Raw genomic sequence first — 19656 nt, 5'->3', positions numbered from 1 at the left:
CGTTGCAGGGAGTCAGGTGGATGCAGGTGGCTCAGGACCGTTCTTTATGGCAGTCTATGGGGGTGGCTTATGTCCAGCAGTGGACGGATAATGGCTGAAACGATGATGACGATTTCTTTTAGTAACGAAATGATAACGCATAAGGGTTATTCTTACCTTAAAGATGCAACGCACACGTAAAACTCTTGGTATTACAGTCTCATTGCAGGCATCCATAGGTAAATCTAACCGTTAGTTCACTATCAGTCGATCTATATACTTATTTGCCCCCATTGTAGTATAAATAGAGAAACTATTTATAAAATAGGAGAAAATAAAAATAACATGACAGCAAATTAATAAGTGCTGTCATAGCCAATTATATTTTAACGTTAGAATTAACCGAGCTGTCCCAATAGTGTATTTTTTCTGTAAACAATGAAATCGTCACAATCGAGTACATCCTGCAGAGACAGAGGTCAAATGAACGTGATAAGCCATTGATATGCGCGCACGCAAGTGTTTATAACAAGAAAGCAACGAGCAAATGATTTGTAGACATATTGGAGTCAATACAGTTAATAATAAATAATAAACTCTTTATTGCAATAGAGAGTATCATGGGCGAAACAGTATACTCTGTTATGTCCATGGTACTGCTCATGTCTATAGGCGACGGTTAACACTTTCCATCAGGTGGGCCGTCAGCTTGTTTGCCATTCTAAGTTGTATAAAAAAAGTATATACAAGGAGTATTTATACAGAATGTGCATATAAAAGCGGCCTTGTCGCTAAAAGCAATCTCTTACAGACAACCTGACATAAATAGTAGATAAGTACAGAGAGAAAGGTAGATGGCGCTAGTCAGACACATTAAATACAAAAAAGTAACCGAACCATATGCATAATATTCTAAATATCATTTATATAAAAATAGGATTACAATACATAAATATATATATGTAGTATAAGTAATAATACAAAAATATAAATATACTAAATAGATCGAAGTAAATCACACGTAGGTAGTAAACATCAAAGCAAATTGGAGAGATAGGTAATGAGATTTTACCTGCCTCTTGAACGAGGCAAGAGATTGCGCTGATCTAATAGAAAGAGGTAAGGAGTTCCAGAGACGGTAAGCTTGGATGGAGAAAGAATAGATAGATAATAATTAAATAAACAGGTAGACAGGAAAGTAAAAGCAGGTAAAAATAAATTGGTCAAGTGCGAGTGGGATTCACACAGCAAAGGTCCCGTACGTAAAATACAATATCTAAACCAAAAACCTATTTGTTTTCTTTAAATGAAAATAGGTAAATAGATTGTAGAAAATAAATGTTATATTTTGTATAACTAACAATTGTCTTTTTTTTTAATTTATTTTATAGTATAATAGATGACTATAATGGTAGAGGAAAAGCTAAAAAGACATGGATTGTATGGAGATGATTTTTTTTTTATACTATTTAGAATGGCAAACAAGCTGACGGCCCACCTGATGGAAAGTGGTAACCGTCGCCTATAGACATGAGCAGTACCATGGAAATAACAGAGTATACTGTTTCGCCCATGATACCCCCCATGCGTTGCCATTCCTGAGGACTCAGATGTTATTCCTCAGTACCCTGTAATTTCACGCCATATCCCACCCTTCAAACCGAAACACAGTCATGCAAACACAACTGCTTCACGGTAAAAACACGAATGGGACAGAGGTACCCAAGCAATCGAGTAGTAGTAGTAGTAGCGCATACCTTGACTTATACAATTGTACCGTTACATTTATTCATAACTAGCGTCCCGCCCCGACTTCGCACGGAGACACATTACATCACATCACATTAGAAACCTCTAACATTATCAGTGTTCCTCTGCAATATTATGCATGCATTATACATATAAACCTTCCTCTCGAATCACTCTATCTATTAAAAAAAAACCGCATCAAAATCCGTTGCGTAGTTTTAAAGATCTAAGCATATATAAGGACAGATAGACGGGAAGCAACTTTGTTTTATACTATGTAGTGACGATAAAGTATACTTATTGATACTCATTCATTTAAACGCCATGGATGGTCCTGACGCTATCGATTTATTTTCTGATCGCTTTCTCATCAACTCATTGGCTTTTTTGTCGTTATGTTTAGACCCTAATTGTTCAGAGTCCCAAACCAGTTTAGCTTCATTGTTCCCAGTCAAATTACTTGTGAAGAACATTCGAGGGCGTTCATAGCAAAACATACCGAGGTGTTGTAACGTCGGAGTTATTTATCAATTTTTAATAACAGTTAAACAATTTTTAATATTTCCGCTTGATTATTTAAAAACTGCTCTATTAGTGTAATAAACGTCAACACACATAAACCATTTAAAGATAATATTCAGTCAAACTCAGAACCTACTCTTTTTTAAGTCGGTTGGATAGAACGTCACTTTTGCTCTCCATTGTACATTACATAAGTATATCACTACAGTTGCGACCACGCCAGCGGCTGTGTATATTGTGCTATCAATTGGAACCCGATACAGTGCGCGTGCGCCGGTGCAAAATGTGGAGGGCTCTCTTTTTACTGGTGGCGCTGCTGGCTACAGCCAAATCTGAATACAAATACGAGACGTTATGGTTCAAAGTCCCGCTCGATCACTTCGGATACCAGAGGAACGAGACCTTCCAAATTAAGTATTTGGTGAACGAAGATTATTGGGACAGAGGAAATGGTCCGATTTTCTTCTACACAGGGAACGAGGTAAGAACAATATATAATAGTCATTATTGCACTTAAAATAATGTATTTATAAATGTTGCGAGCAAGGGTGGACTTATCTCTGACAGAGATCTCTTCCGGTCAACCCAATACAGTGAGAAAGCATTTCGTTAGCGGGCAGCTGAAGTGCTACAACTATTAATCTCCCTCAGTTTCCATAACTAACACTATTATCCCACCACCCATTATCCCCCCCCCCCTAAAACCTTATGACGAAAGAAATGTTAAGCTCTATTTACAGGACCAATTTCGATATGAACGAAAACACGAAATTTATTCAGAAAATTCGGAATTCCATTTCATGGTAGATGCCCAGGTTATGTTCACTAACCAAGTTCAAAAATAGCTTCTCTATCTTCTCTTCTTCTCTATAGTACGTATATACAAAATTTCATAGTGACTTGTTAAGCTAGTAAAACACTAGGAAATATAAAAAAAAAATCACTTACGTTTATAATGTATAGAGTATAAATGAAAGGACGATTTTGTGGCATCATTCTCTAAAACTAACGCGGAAATTAATGTTCCAATTCGTTATTAGACCAATATGGACTAAATTTCAAATAATTTTTACTAATTTTTGTAAATATTTTGAATAAATTTATATAGAAAACTACTTTATTAGAATAAAAAGATTTCAGTGCATTATCAAAATGAAATTTTAAATTTTAGACATAGATTTGGAGAAATGACGGGTCAGAATCGATCCCATTGTCGCTGGTAGCATCCATCTGTTATTACGCTTTTTTTTTATACCACTGAGGTGGCAAACAAACATACGGCCAACCTGATAGCAAACTGTTACCGTAGCCTATGAATACCTGCAATACCAGGGGCATTACGCAACCTCTTTATCCCTTTTTTGAAGAATCCCATACTATAGTCTCTAGTAGTAAAAACCTTGACAGGGAGCTCATTCTATAACCTAAGCGTTCGTGAGAGGAAACATCTCTTAAACCGCCTTGTATGGGGGGAAAGGAATTGTTAGTAATGGAGACTAAAAATCCCATTGCTAGCAATATACCCAACCAGGTCGACCTCCTCGCAGTTCCCCCTGGAAACTATCATGGTTAATTCCTGATGAATTCATCATGATGAGCTAACTGGCCTGTTTTCATTCTCATCTATCACCCTTCACTGGTGCTCCGCCAGCGTATCCCGTTAGCGCAGGCGGGGTTACAATTCTATTTTCATCCACCAAAAAAAAAACCTCCTTGTATGCGACCATTTAGGCTCTAAAGTACAAGGGTGAACTCTCTATCGATGGCGAGTTGATATGGTATGAGATGATAGAAGGTGGTTGTAGGCATCATACTGAACATTCCGCTTACTTCTTCTAAGGCAAGCAATTTGCCTTAATACTACGATAGTTTCACTATCGTTTAAATATTTCTATAGAATGTTTGTAGGTACAATTTTCATGCGAAACCGAGTCGGATTCATTAGTAATTAATAATAACTAATATACCTATATTTATACGATTAGCAAACAACATTATCGCTAACAACACTCCAATTGAGCCTTATGTCGAGTACAATATTATGATATTTTGGTGTTGTTTTTTTAATGGATGATAATGGAATGGTAACCCCGCTGTGCTATCGGTATACACTGCCGGAGCACCAGTAAAGGATGATTAGTAAAGATGAAGAGGCAGGTCAGTTAGCCCATCGTGATGAATACACCTGGAATTCGCCATGATGGTTTTAGGGGGGACCACGTGGAGGTCGACCTGATAAGGTATACTGCTAACAATGGGACTGGTAGGACACGTTACTAACTATCCCTCCCCCCCCCCCCCACTCCCGATATTTTGGTTTAGATAACTAGCTTCCTTACTAATATTATACATATTTTAAATACACAATCAGGACTTAATGCGATGATAAAATCTTTGACCAGTAAATAGTACCTACATACTTGTTTATTTATTGCCGACATTTCGACGTGAATTGCCCCACGTCGTGGTTAAGACAGGACTGAAGTGAGCGTTGGTTTGGCAGCTCGCGCAGTCTCTCGAGTACCCTCACACTATTGTTATTATCTAGAATTCTAGAGCCAGCCTTTTTTTTATACCACTGAGGTGGCAAACAAGCATTCGGCCCACCTGATGGTAAGTGGTTACCGTAGCCTATGAACGCCTGCAATACCAGAGGTATTACGCGTGCGTTGCCGACCCTGAAGAATTCTCTTTACCCCCCTTTTGAAGAACCCTATCGCCGCTTAATTCAGTGCTGCGAATTTTGATGTACATATATCGTCATAGTCGTAGAATACTGACGGATCTGACAAAGATTACAGATCCCAGTCACGCGTAGTCGCGTATTAATATCGAAATGAGCTCCTTATCGAGATTTTCCCGAGAAACTACAGCATGGAGTTCTTCAAACTTCAAAAATGTGGTAAAGAGGTTTCCTCAGAGTCGACAACGCGCGCGTAACGCCCCTGGTATTGCAGGCGTTCATAAGCTTCGAAAACCGCTGCAACCGCATCAGTTGAGCCGAACACATGTTTGCTACCTCAGTGGTATAAAAACATATTTTTTATGCAAACAAAGCTTTGTAGCCGACGGTGATCACTTTCCATCAGGTGGGCCGTCAGCTCTAAGTTGCATTGAAAAAACACAACTGCTTTACGCAACTTTACGCACAACTGCTTTTTAGAAACACAAGTGAGCAGAGTTCTTGCATCTATATACGTGTTTTAATAATACCTAGTTTTTATCTAGGTACCTAACGATAACAGGAAAACAAACAAGGAGTAAGTAATGCGCCAGCGCCCACAGTCATTTAAAAATAGCGGTAATTGGTTCCAGGGTCAGATCGAAGTGTTCGCCAAACATACTGGCTTCATGTGGGATATCGCCCAGGAATTCAGAGCTAAATTGGTATTCGCTGAACACAGGTTGGTGTATGTTAATAAACATTATTGTTAGAAAATAAATATAGTTTTCCACAAAAAAAGGTTTTACAACAAATACCTGATCGATTTCGCCGTTTAGAGTATTTTCTTGGATTAATGTTTAGAACAGATGAACGTCTTACAGCAGAACATATGTCCCTCCTCGTTTGAAGAGCAAGCTACATGCTTGCTGTTATTATAATGTAAAAAGTCGACATGGTTTCTTTTAATGGATGAGAATAAAATGGTAATCTCATCTGCGCTATCGGTATATGCTGTCGGGGCACTAGTAAGAGATAATAGATGAGGATAAAACCAGGTCAGTCGGCTCATTGTGATGAGTTTCACAAGAAATAACCAGAATGGTTTCCAGACGAAACCGCGTGAAGATCGACCTGATAGAATTACTAGGGTCCCTGAGTTTGAGGACCCCGGAGTACGGCTTCGTCTAGCCCTCCGGTTGGTACGCCACTGGCCATATCCCAATTTACAAACTGATCACAGCCATGTGAGAATAGCTACTTCATGTAAGTTTACTAATGTACCAAGCAAACGACTTTTGCTCAAAATCTTTCTCTGCTGATTATAATATCCATTTCAGATATTACGGCGCGTCCATGCCGTTCGGGAACAAGTCATTGGACAACAAACACATCGGCTACCTGACGTCTGCGCAAGCGCTGGCCGATTACGCTGACTTGGTCAACTATTTGCAAGGCAACGCCATAAAACCACCATACCCGGTTATAGCTTTCGGAGGTGAGGATTTAACAATTTGTTTCATCATCATCACAAGCCATCTATCATATAAAAATAGGCACAATATGTAGGAACAAGGACAGTAAAGTAAAGACATTAACTGCTTTCATTAAATTTACATTATATTTCGCCAAAAAATATGTCTCATGTCACCTGTATTCAATAACGCCCTACAATCCACTACGTGGGAAGACATTACACACTATGCTTACCTGAACGGGATAGTTACTCGAGAAAAACCTTTCTTCTTTACTAGTTAACTGTGGCCAGTTTATTTTTACTTTACTTTTCAGAGCTTTAAAAATCATTCAAAATCATAATAGTTTATGCCCATGTTTTATACCCATATCCATTTAACGATTTAGGGTATTCCCGCGAGAATGACAGAAACTATGTCGATAGATTACAACGACACGACAGCCGGCTAACAATGTCCCTTATCACTTATAGTACTTGGCATATTTAATAAACTGTCTTGTGACGTCATGCTTGTAAACAGTGCTTAAATAATAATAAACAAATAGCCAGATTAAACAGGGTTTTTTATTAATTAATTATTGTTTAACTTATCTATATTTTTTAGAACTTTTTTTAGATGATAGTTTTATGATGGTATGATAAAATGGAAGGGTAATCCTGCCCTTGCTATCGATATACACTGGGAGGGTACCCAGGAGGCAAGGCGTGGCAGGAGGGTTGGTAACCACAGTTTCACTTTTGGTGATGTTTTAAGAGGGACGCTGCTCTCCATCCTTTCATCATAAGCTCCCTTAATCACTCACTTACGACACCTACGAGAAAGGAAGGGGTGGCCCATTCTATGCCGGGACCTTCACGGCTTTACAGTTTATGCCATACAAACTAATTATTATTTACTTATATTTAAAATCAATATATCTCATATACTTCCAGGCTCATACGGTGGAATGTTGGCAGCGTACTTCCGCATGAAGTACCCTCATATCGTTGCCGGTGCCATTGCAGCATCAGCGCCGGTGCACCAGTTTACAGGCATGGTTCCATGCGAGGTCTACAACAGAATCGTCACGTCCAGCTTCAAGATAGTCAGCGGAAGATGTGTGGACAATATCAAGTCGTCATGGGCCGTTTTGAGGTCTGGTGTAAGAATATTTTCAACGTCATGACGATTTTGAAGTCATCATCATTTCAGACATTCGCTATCTACTATATTCTATTTAGACGTTCCCATTTACGACCATAAGGAATGGCAACGCATGGGGGGTATCATGAGCGAAACAGTATACTCTGTTATGTCCATGGTACTGCTCATGTCTATAGGCGACGGTTACCACTTTCCAGCAGGTGGGCCGTCAGCTTGTTTGCTATTCTAAGTTGTATAAAAAAAAATAAGGAAAGGCCTCGAGCTATCTGCATCTACTAACTACATGCTCCCTCCAATAAAGAGATTATTTCCAACTAACTTTGGTTTAGCGCATTTAAAATTATTTTCCAAAGGAGAAAGATATAGCTTCTTTAAGAGGCACAGAAGGAATACTTTTATACGCGTCTTTGCTCGCATCCGAGGGTGAGCATTAGTTAATCCTGGGAAGGACCCCTCCACGCCCCTAAATATGCCTTTACTAGCTAGGCTTCACGCTACACTGTGTTCTATTAGTAAAACAAAGAATTATTTCGACAAAAAATATTGGTCCAAAACTAATATAAGATAGATAGATAATTTATTTGCATTTCTTACAGCACACAAACAACAACAGACATGGATAGACGTACACAGTAAAAAGAGATAAAAAATACATATACAAAAAAATAAAAAAATAAGAACAAAATGTATATCTAATATATAAAATTCTCGTGTCACGGTGTTTGTTACCAAACTCCTCCGAAACGGCTTTACCGATTTTTATGAAATTTTGTGTGCGTATTGGTTAGGTCTGAGAATCGGCCAACATCTATTTTTCATACCCCTCAATAATAAGCGTGACCTACCTCTAAATATATTATTTTTATTTTTTGACTATATTTTTTGTTTTTATTTTATTATGATTTAGCATTGAAAAATACATATAAATTCAAATTTTCGCGCTTTTACGATCATCCCCTGTTTTTTAATCGCAATTTTTATATGCCTCAATAGGGTTGCAAAATGACAATCGAATATAATAATTGTAGTACGATATATTTTCATGTATAGTTCTAGAAATAATGTATACGGTAAAACAACGTTTGCCGAGTCAGCTAGTATAATATAAAATTATATAAATCTTCCACACAAACTTAACTCGCCGCGTAGGACTCAATATTTTTAGTATAATTTAGTGTTTTTAGTTTAGTCAATATAGAAGTTTAGTTTTTAAAACAAAATAATTAGTTTTTCCACAAATGAAATCGGGTTTTAATGAAACACAATCATAAATTATGCCATTTATAAGTGAAATTTCCCATTAAAAGAATGCTAATGATTTCGTTCTTTAGATAGATAGATAGATAGATAATCTTTATTACCAGTAATAATATTAAAAAAATCAACAATAATAAGAAAAAAAAAACAATTTTGCTGGTAATAGAAGCCACCTCAGCTGTTGCTATATATGTGCAGCTCCAGCGTAAGGTACCTGTATAACGCTGATTTTCAGGCGGCCCCTTAACTCCTTTACCTTTAACATGTGTGCGGGTCGCCAAATCCTATTTCTCGGATGGTAGACTCAACACGCTTAACAATTTTTAGCTAATAATATTATTCTAAAAGTAAGTAGACACTGTACACAATGTGATTAAAGATTTCCACAAAAATAATCCTCGATTGCAGTAAAACCAGTTATTTTAATTTAAAATCTAAACTACGGAATCCATTTTGATAACATTTCTATGGGGCCAATCTGAATATTGTTTAAGATAGAAAAAAAATGGGTTTATAACCGACGGAATTATAAAGTAGCAGATATAAAAAAAAATACCACCACATTTAGTACGTACCCTTTTTTTGAAGTTAGTTGTTTGTAAATTTACAAAATTAATTTAAAATCTCTCTCTATATATATATATATTTTAGAAACTTCACGAAATCCTCGAACAACACAGCGTGGCTCCAAAAAACTTGGAACCTATGCGACCCGCCCAACACCACGAGCGACGTGCAAACCCTCATTGATTTCCTCCAGGATATGTACGGAACTCTTGCAATGGTCAACTACCCATTCGAGTCTGACTTTCTGATGCCATTACCAGCTCAGCCAGTGAGAGTTGTGTGTCAGTACGTCAATAAGACGTTTAAAGATGACAAGGAACTTTTAACGGTATGTATTCAGAATTATAAACCTCTACTCGTATTACGCTATTTGTTAAACATATATTTAATAATTTATTTGTTTTACTTTATGTAGGATACATTTTTTAGGACATATTTTGATCACACTACAAAAAATTTTGATACAAAAGACGGACTTAATACAATTTACCATTCTCTTCCCGCCAACTTTTGGCAAAACAGAAATGTAATTATGCGGTGAAAAAAAAAATCGTTATAAATAAATAGTTATGGACGTATCTATATTGACTCATAAATTATATAATATATACAATGGAGAATTGCTGCATTATAATCATATAAATATACTTTCATGAATACATTAAACAAATATTACTTTTTATTTATTATATATTATTTTTATTATATATACAAATATATATCATTTGCTTTACTTTTTTACCGCCTTTACTTTTCCATTATCATCCATTTAAAAAAATCTCAAAATTTTCATATTTAAATCGTTTGAAAAATATAACTTGGACACGTAACGCCATCGTCCAATAGGTCACGTAATTTATTGAGCTAAATTACCTCTCATTTAATTTACAGGGTATTGGAAAAGTGTTAGATATCTATGCGAACTACAAGAAAACAAATAAGTGCATTAACTATAAAAGTTCGTCCTATGGGAACTTGGACGCTTCCGGGTGGAACTATCAGGTATGTAATGTAATTGGTAAATGTCCGCACTGCTCTTATAAGGTTTTGACGTTGAATTGATTTTAAATTAATATAGTTGGTTAGATTTGAGCTTGGCTTATTTTAAATTATATATTTTTTTTTCTTTTAATGTATCTTTGTAATTGCCAAGTGTAATAAAAATATACTGATATAAGTTTTTTTTTTTTATATATTGCAACAGGCTTGTACAGAAATGGTGATGCCCATGTGCACAACAGGACTTGACGATATGTTCGAGAAAAGTCCATGGAACTTTACAGAATTCGCAGAGAAATGCCATAAAACATACAACGTCTATCCTATGGAGCAAGCGGCGAGAATTCAATATGGCGGCAACAGGCTGCAAGCCGCTTCGAATATTGTCTTGAGTAACGGACTGCTAGATCCCTGGGCTGGAGGTATGTAAATAATTGGTGTTAGGACAGCTTTTTTATAAATAAATGTACAACTGTCTATCCATAATGGGGAAGGGGGGGGGGGCAGGCTCCACAGCAAGACAAAATGGTGAAAATGAAATCAAATCATGTGGCCCATTTTAGCGATTTCAAGAGGCATTAACCATGATATCTATGGAATCGCGTGCTACCCCCTCCCCTTAAATTTCCTGTCAAGATTTTCCTGGAGACATAGCTAATACAGGTCGACAATGTGTGCGTAACACTCTTGATATTGCAGTTATCCTTAGGCAACAGTAACCATTTACTATTAGACAGACCATTTTGCTATCATAGTACTTAATATAAAAAAAAAACTTTTTTTTTCATCGTTTATCAATTAAAATATGGTCATTTTACATCTCAAATTATTAACTGTGCTAAATAAACCATCAATTTACTAACATTTACTAAATAGCGTAGTACCTAATACCTTTGCTCTGCTATTATTTTAGGTGGTGTTCTAAATACTGTGAGCGACACGGTAGTAGCCGTTGTGATCGTCGACGGGGCTCATCACCTTGACCTGATGCCGCAGAACCCTAATGATCCTGGAACAGTTATCGAGGCTAGAAAGATTCACAAACAGAATATTCGAAAATGGATTAACGAATATTGGAAATAAAAAAACAATGCTGTATTTTTTTTTTTATTTCCCAACATAGAAAAACCATGATAATGAAATCTTTCTTGACGTACTAAGAATTGAGCATGGCAAACAAACTGACAGGTTATGAAATACTTACCTAATAAGTTGTAGATAGCTTAAAATTATTTTAAATGTATAAAAAAATCCTTTCAAGTCCTCAACCGCTAACCCGAGGACTAAAATAAGATACTCTCACAGTTGTTTCTTAATTGATTAAATAATTTCTACCTAGATACAATAGTCACGAAAAATAAATTATTCTATCTAGAATCAAGTTCTTAGAAAATTTTAAAAAATGAAAGTTTGTTTTTAGAAAAATATCTTTGATATGGTCGAGGAATGGGCAACAGTGTCCCTCTTAAAACAACACCAAAGACGTAACTGCGGTTACTAACCAGCCTGCCAAGCATGGCAACTTCTCTGGCAAACCCCCCAATAGAGGGAGGCCTATGTTCAGCAGTGGACAGTAACGCCTGATATCATCATCATCACTTCTGTGTAACTTATCTCAAAGTAATCAACGTTCAATGAAAAAATGGTTTCTAATAAAATATTACAATAACTGACATGACTGCACGATAGTGCTTCCTAGACAGTCCAAGATAGAAATAAAAAAATTTACACGTTTGACAATTAATGTCATTAATATTGACGGAAAAAAGGCGGGAAACTCGAATAAGAACAAGCGGGTTTTTTAAATTTTTTTAATTAATTTATTAAAACTATCTCTATCAATTCTTATTATTGAATAAAATATTATATTTTCACTAAATTCAGCGACAGTAATATAATTAGCATTCATGGGGAAGCGCAGTTGTAGAAAAAGGAAAAAAAAGATGACGATTCAGGTGATGTAGACCATGAACCTTGTAATGACAAGGATATATATTCGGAAGATACTTCTACTGACTCAGAATCTGAAATTGATAAGGCCGATAAGTATAAACCTTACTACGTCACAGATTATATTAGAAGATATCCCGAGGAATCCCCTGGGACAGAATTTGTTGTCTTTGTAGAATCCTCAGATAGTCAGAAAACCATTGGATCCAGAGACTTGCTCTCACTCTCCTCCTGTTTAAAACGATTTAATAAAGGGGTAACTTATCTTAGATCTATAAATAAATTCAAAATCGGAGTATACTTTCAAAAGCCAGACTTAGCCAATGCTTTTTTAAATAATAAAACTTTTTTAAATGACTACCATTTTAAGGCCAGTATTCCTGCTTCTTCAACAGAAGTTACAGGCGTTATTAGAAATGTACCTACAAATATATCTAATAAAAAAATATATACTATGATATCGAGTTCTAAGAAAATTATTGCTATTAAAAGAATTTTAAGAAAAAATACCTTGACTCATGGATATGTGTTACAGCCAACTCTAACCGTGACAATTACTTTTGCTGCATCTGTATTACCTGAATATCTGGATATTGGAGGTTGGCGCCACAATGTCACTCCATATATACCACCAGTTAAACAATGCTACCGGTGCTTGAGGTATGGACATTTAGCTAAATTCTGTAAGAATTCTGAGCGTTGCAGCATCTGCAAAGGTGAGCATAATTATAAAACTTGTACAACTGGAATGGAAAACGCTATTTGTGTACACTGCAATGGAAATCACACAAGTGTATCACCGCAATGCCCTGTTAAACAAAAGAAAATTGCTGAAAATAGATCTAAATTCAGACCTGCTTCTTTTGGAGATATACTTAGCACTGAAATATTTCCTAAACTGGGTAACAAACCTAAAAAAAATGTAGACCTAATTTCAATTCTAAATTCTGATAACAAGAGTTTATCACTTTTAATAGAAAGCATAATCAAACTTATTTCACTACATAACACAAAGAACACATCTATTAACACTAAAAGTGTTTTGAATGTGTTATATGATACTTTTGGTAATAGACCTATTTCACAAAATTCAATCGAGACCAATTAACTATCATACAGTGGAACGCTCAGAGCCTACTGAGCAATCGACATATTTTTACACAATTTTTAAATGAACATCATATTCACATTGCTCTCATCTCAGAAACTTGGCTAAAACCACATTACAAATTAAAAATTAAAGATTATTGTATAGAACGAAATGATTGTGGTAATAACCACAATGGAGTAGCGATTATTATACATAATAGTATTAGATATAAAAAACTTCACTCTTTTTTCGACAATTCTTTGCAAACTATAGCTATTAGTATTGAAGTTAATAATTCTTGGTATTCAGTTGCCAGTATTTACTGTCCTACCAATAGTACACCTAGTTTTACTAAAGCCAAATTTAAGTTCTTTTTGGAGTCTCTTCCTAAACCCACTATCATATCTGGAGATTTAAATGCACATCATACTATGTGGGGTTGTACCTCCACTAATACAAGAGGTAAAGACATTCTTGATTGTTTAGATGAATGTAATTTGGTACTATTAAATGATAAGCAATTTACTACTGTTGGCTCTCATATTTGGAGACCCAATGGCCTTGATTTAACTATGGTATCCCCATCCATATCATTAAAATGCGAGTGGTCGGTTCATGATGATCCGTTAGGAAGTTATCACCTGCCGACTTTTACTAAAATAAACACAAAGAACTCTTCATCAACTCCGTCAGGTGAACAACATGCTCCTATAGATGAAGTTAATAAACTTTTGTTAAATCGTATAAACCTACGTCTCGTTAATTGGGATCTTTATTCTGAAACTGTTAATCAATTACTTTTGGATTTCGAGTATGATGTCAATGAACCCTTAAACAATTACAATAGATTCTGTAAAATTATTTTGACAGCTGTGGAACGTTCCGTTCCACGTAGGAACTTATCAAATAGCGGTGCAAATACTTCAAAGAGACACAAACATATTGCAGTACCTTGGTGGAATAACAGGTGTGCGACAGCTGTCAATGATAGTAAAGCGGCTTACCTTAGGTTTAAACAAAATCCAACTCTCGATAATTACATAAATTTTAAAAGAGTTCAAGCTGTTAAAAAGTTAGTAATTAAGCAAGTAAGACAACAGGGGTGGCAGGAATTTTGTTCCAAATTTAATAGATTAACACCAATTTCCACTGTTTGGCAAAATATGAGAAAACTAAATTCAAAACATCGTCAAAATCATTTTAAAGATATATCATGGGTCAATGATTTTTTACGCAAATATACTCCTGATTTTGTACACTCACCTTTTGATGACAAACAGTTTAATTCTGTTAATTCATGCCCAAAATTTCTCACTGACCCATTCTCAATTGATGAAATATCCAGTGCAGTAAAATCTAGAAAAGATACAGCTAGTGGCCTTGATCGCTTAACATACAATATGTTTCGATTGCTGAATAAAATAAACCTTACTAAACTCTTACAAATTTTTAACGATTTATGGAAGGACTGTATTATCCCACCAGAATGGAAAATGGATTGTTTGATTCCAGTAATTAAACCCGGTAAAGATCCTACAAATTTCGACTCCTATAGACCTATAACATTGACGTCCTGTGCAGGCAAATTATTCGAACAATTAATTAAACAGCGTTTAGAGTTCTTTATTGAAAGTAATAGTATATTACCATCGAATCAATTTGGTTTTCGCCGTGGATATTCAGCGCGCGAAAGTTTAGCGAACTTCTATGTCGACCTTAGTACTGCTTTGAATAACGATGAATATGTTCTATCTGTTTTTTTAGATGTCGTAGGAGCTTTTAACAATGTAAATTTAACAGTTCTATCTTCGATTTTATCCTCATTTCTTCCAATGAAACTTATCGAATGGATTTATAATTTTCTTAGTAATAGAGAAGTGTATGTTAAAGTAAATAGTAAATTAATAGGACCTAGGTTAAGCTCTAAAGGAGTATGTCAAGGTGGTATTCTAAGCCCGCTACTATATATTTTATATATCTATAAACTTAATTCAATTTTAGGAAACAGTGTGAACAACTTGCAATTTGCCGATGATTTATTAATTTATATAAAAGGAAAGAATATTATTGATATGCAATTAGTGTTAAATGAGTCATTAAAAAGACTTGAGAAATATTTTTCTCTTCTTTCCCTCGATATTAGTTTAACCAAAAGTAAAGTAGTTGTTTTTCATCAAGTTCATAAATATGTTCCATTAATGAATATTATATATAATAATCAAACTCTTCCAACAGACTGTAGCGTTAAATTTCTGGGGGTAATTTTTCATCAAAATTTAAAATGGGATCTATACGTTGATTGCTTAGTAGATCGTGCTTTAAGAGCCACTAATATAATAAGATCTGTAATTGGTCGTAACTGGGGAGCTGATCCTAAAATTATCCTTTTACTTTACAAATCTCTTGTTAGAAGTAATTTTGATTACGCTTTCTTTTGTTATGCCTCAGAACATAAATTAGTAGAAAAACTCGAAAAAATTCAAAATATGAATTTAAGACTTATTTTAGGTGCTATGTATACTTCTCCAATTATCTCAATGCAAGTAGAATGTAATTTGCCTCCTATCCTTCTTCGTTTCGAATACCTAAAACTCAAATTTCTCTTCAAAGTTTTTTCAGTTTCCAATAACCCACTCATACTCAAATTATTAAATTGCCCCATTTCTATGTTTTTGAATAAAACTATTGTCAATGATTTGAATTTACGAGATGAATATAACATCTATAGTAGTAAGATACTTCCTTGTTATAATGGCCTTTATGAGAGTAAGTTCTGTAAGATCAAAATTGTTATACGTAAAGACATAAAAGAAAAGCACGATATGTATGAGACTTTATCAGAATTTATTGACTACAGGCAGATATATACAGATGGTTCCAAAAATGCACTTAGCACTTCAGTGGCTTTTTACGATTTGTCAAATAGATTTGGTCACGGTTATAAAATTTCAACTTTGGCTAGTATTTACACAGCAGAAGCAAAAGCTATATTTTTAGCATTAGAATACATAGAAAAACAGGTACTATATTCGAAATGGATTATAATTACAGATAGTATGAGTGTTCTTATGGCATTAAAAAATAACACATTCATTTCATCATCAAACTACTTAATTCAAGAAATTCGTAATAAATATTATCATCTCTGTACTATATATGGAAAAGATATTATCTTCATCTGGACCCCTTCACATATTGGAGTGTTTGGGAATGAACAAGTAGACACTTTGGCTAAAATTATTAATTCAAGTGCTGCTCGTGTTCAAGATTTACCCCTTTGTTACTCAGATTGTAGTATTGGAATACATAAAATCGTTACAACTAAATGGGAGGAGCATTGGACTCAAATATTACAGACTAAAGGCAAATGGTACCGCAAAATTAATTGGCGTATTGGAAAACCGTGGTTCTGCAAAGGAAAGGACACAAACAGAAAATTTTACACCAATATTTGTAGATTACGAATCGGCCACGGACATTTCAACGAACACCTGCACCGAATGGGCATGATCGCTTCCCCATCATGCACATGGTGTAACTCAAATACAGCCCAATCTCTACATCACCTTATTTTTGATTGCTCTGAATTTGTCATTCAAAGACACATTATGTTTGACGAACTTAGGATTATCTTCAAAAAACCCGAAAATATCCCGCACTCAATCCCGCTTCTCTTAAGATTTCCTTCTTGTTTCAAAGCTATTTTCACTTATATTACTACAACATTCAAGGAGCTATAAGAATACTTTTATTGAATTGCAAGACAATGATTTTTTATAATTATTTATTTTTAATTTGATAAATCCACTGGTTTAAGAAAACTCAAGAAAAGATATTTATGAAAATGTACTTACCGGATTTGACAAATGAAATATTGAAGATTATGACAATAATTGAAGCGACATTAGAAAAATAAAATTCCAGACAAATTATCTTTTTGAAGACTAGGCAGCATGGTCTCCGACCTTAGCCTGTTCCAAACGGAACAAACGTACTAAAAAAAAAAAAAAAATGAAAAAGCGCGGGAAACGTTTAAAAAAGCGGGAGTGTTTTTTGATCTTCTTTAAATTAATTTTATTTTTATTTATATAAGGATTAGTCTTTTTTATATATTGTGTATTAGATTGTATATTTAATTGTATATTTTGTAGTAATAGTGTTTGTTGCTGTAAATATTGGTAAGTAAATTACCTATATTAACATTATGGATCCACCTATAGACCCTGGGGGGACAACCCCCCAGGTGTCTGCAAATATAACTATTCCATTCAATAATAGTTTTGATATATTGGGTGAATCTAGTATGGACACAGATGGTTCTAGCGTTGCAAGTTCTAAACGTAAGCGAGTACGTGGTGAACGTCGCATTTGCAAACATTGCAATAAAAAACGAAGGAGGCACACCAAGGGTCTTGAATCTAAAATTAAAGATAGTGATTGTCAATGTATTGAAGATGAGAATCAAACTCAAGTATCAATACCAGTTTTAAACAATACCGAGTCTGTTAAACCTGCTTCTCCACCCAGTACTTTAAGCAGAACTTTGTACAATGCCGAGGATATAGCACCTTATGTTGTTCATGTACAAAAAAATGAAACACATCCTAATGATAACACTACATTACATCCTATTGCATTTGGTCGCTTTTTACACACTAATAAGATAAATAATATAGTGAATGGTAGCCTCAAAAGAATAGGAAGAAACCGTTTATCGCTTTCTTTCTCAAATTTTGAAAATGCAAATGCATTTTTAAATAATAGTAACTTAGTGACACATAATTTTAAGGCATTTATACCTTCTTTCCATGTAACCCGTATGGGAATTGTGAGGGGTATTCCTAAAGATTGGACAGAAGAGGAAGTAATCCAAAATATATCAGTACCGATAGGTTGTGGGAAAATTCTAAAAACCAGAAGAATAAAGAAAAAGACAATTAATGAAGGACAACCAAGTTTTATTAATACTGAAACCATTGTTATTACTTTTGATGGACAAATATTGCCAAAAAGAGTATTTATGTTTTACACATCATTAACTGTAGATTTGTACATTTACCCTACTATCCAATGCTATAACTGCTGTAGGTTCGGACATGTCAAGATGCAGTGTCGTTCAAATCCTCGGTGTTATAAATGCAGGCAAAATCATACAGGTGATAAATGTGAAGTAGATGAGGAAAATGTTTCTTGTATCTTGTGTAATGGTTCTCATTCAGCAATTAGTAAAAAATGTCCTGAATATGCACGTCAGAAAGCCATTAAAGAAACAATGGCCCATAGTTGTGTTTCTTATGCTGAAGCATCAAAATTTCATCCTCCTTCTTCTAAACTATATTCAGATGTATTAACATCATCATCTCCTTCCAATAAATCTCATTTTCAATCTTCTTTCCTTAAAGAGAAATCATCATTACCACATATACAATCATCATATAAAAAAACAGTTACACTTAAACCACGCTCTCCTCAAAAAATACAACAAGGATATGATCGTTCTGCCCATGAAGCCATAGTTAAGGAATATAATATTCCTGCTCCCTCTAATGGTTGTGCATTATCATCAAATAATATTGACAATAATCAATCCATCATTGATATTATTCTCATGCTTATTAAAGTGTTATCGCAATCAAAAATGATACAAACTACTTTACCACCGTCCAACGATGCCATGTACAATGTATTTTCTCAATTATTAACTTCTCACAATGGATTACAAAGTCCAAATAATTCAGTGGAACTGTCGTAGCATAACAAATAAGAAATCAGACTTATTTTATTTGATTAATAAATATAATCCTTTTATAATAGCTCTACAAGAGACTTGGTTAAAGCCAGGATATCCTTTTAGGATTTCAGGCTTTACAAGTCTCCGTGATGATAGAGCTGACGGATATGGCGGTATTGCCATATTGGTCAAAAACTCCCTTCTTTTTTCTTCTTTTTCGCTTCCTGTATATAGCGGCATTAATGCAGCTGCTATAATTATAAATGGTATCTGTTTTGTTACTTTATATATTCCTGATCCTACATGCCAAATATATTCACAACTAGAACAATTATTTTCAATTTTACCTAAACCTTTTCTCGTAATGGGCGATTTTAATGCTCAGCACCAATCGTGGGGCAGTTCTACTTCTAATTTTTATGGTGGAAAACTCCTGACGATAATTGACACTTACAACTTATGTATTATTAACTCAGATGTACCGACACGTAGAACTGCACCGAATGAAGGGTTTAGTGCTCCTGATATT

The 19656-nt window shown here is 34.9% G+C and overlaps 1 protein-coding gene across 1 annotated transcript; it reads left to right on the top strand.

Annotated features, from left to right (window-relative positions):
* The first annotated feature begins 2449 nt into the window (after positions 1 to 2449).
* Positions 2450 to 11454, top strand: LOC113516374 (lysosomal Pro-X carboxypeptidase). Its single transcript, XM_026900792.3, has 8 exons — positions 2450 to 2731; positions 5566 to 5654; positions 6253 to 6410; positions 7323 to 7524; positions 9442 to 9685; positions 10249 to 10359; positions 10562 to 10778; positions 11270 to 11454. The coding sequence occupies exons 1-8, from the start codon at positions 2534 to 2536 to the stop codon at positions 11437 to 11439; spliced, it is 1389 nt and encodes a 462-aa protein (XP_026756593.2). The 5' UTR covers positions 2450 to 2533; the 3' UTR covers positions 11440 to 11454.
* Positions 11455 to 19656: the final 8202 nt, after the last annotated feature.

Source organism: Galleria mellonella, unplaced genomic scaffold (assembly GCF_026898425.1).
Source record: "Galleria mellonella isolate WM207_F2 unplaced genomic scaffold, CSIRO_AGI_GalMel_v1 utg171, whole genome shotgun sequence".
NCBI classification, from domain to species: Eukaryota; Metazoa; Arthropoda; class Insecta; order Lepidoptera; family Pyralidae; genus Galleria; species Galleria mellonella.
This window is presented reverse-complemented; position numbering and strand designations above follow the sequence as displayed.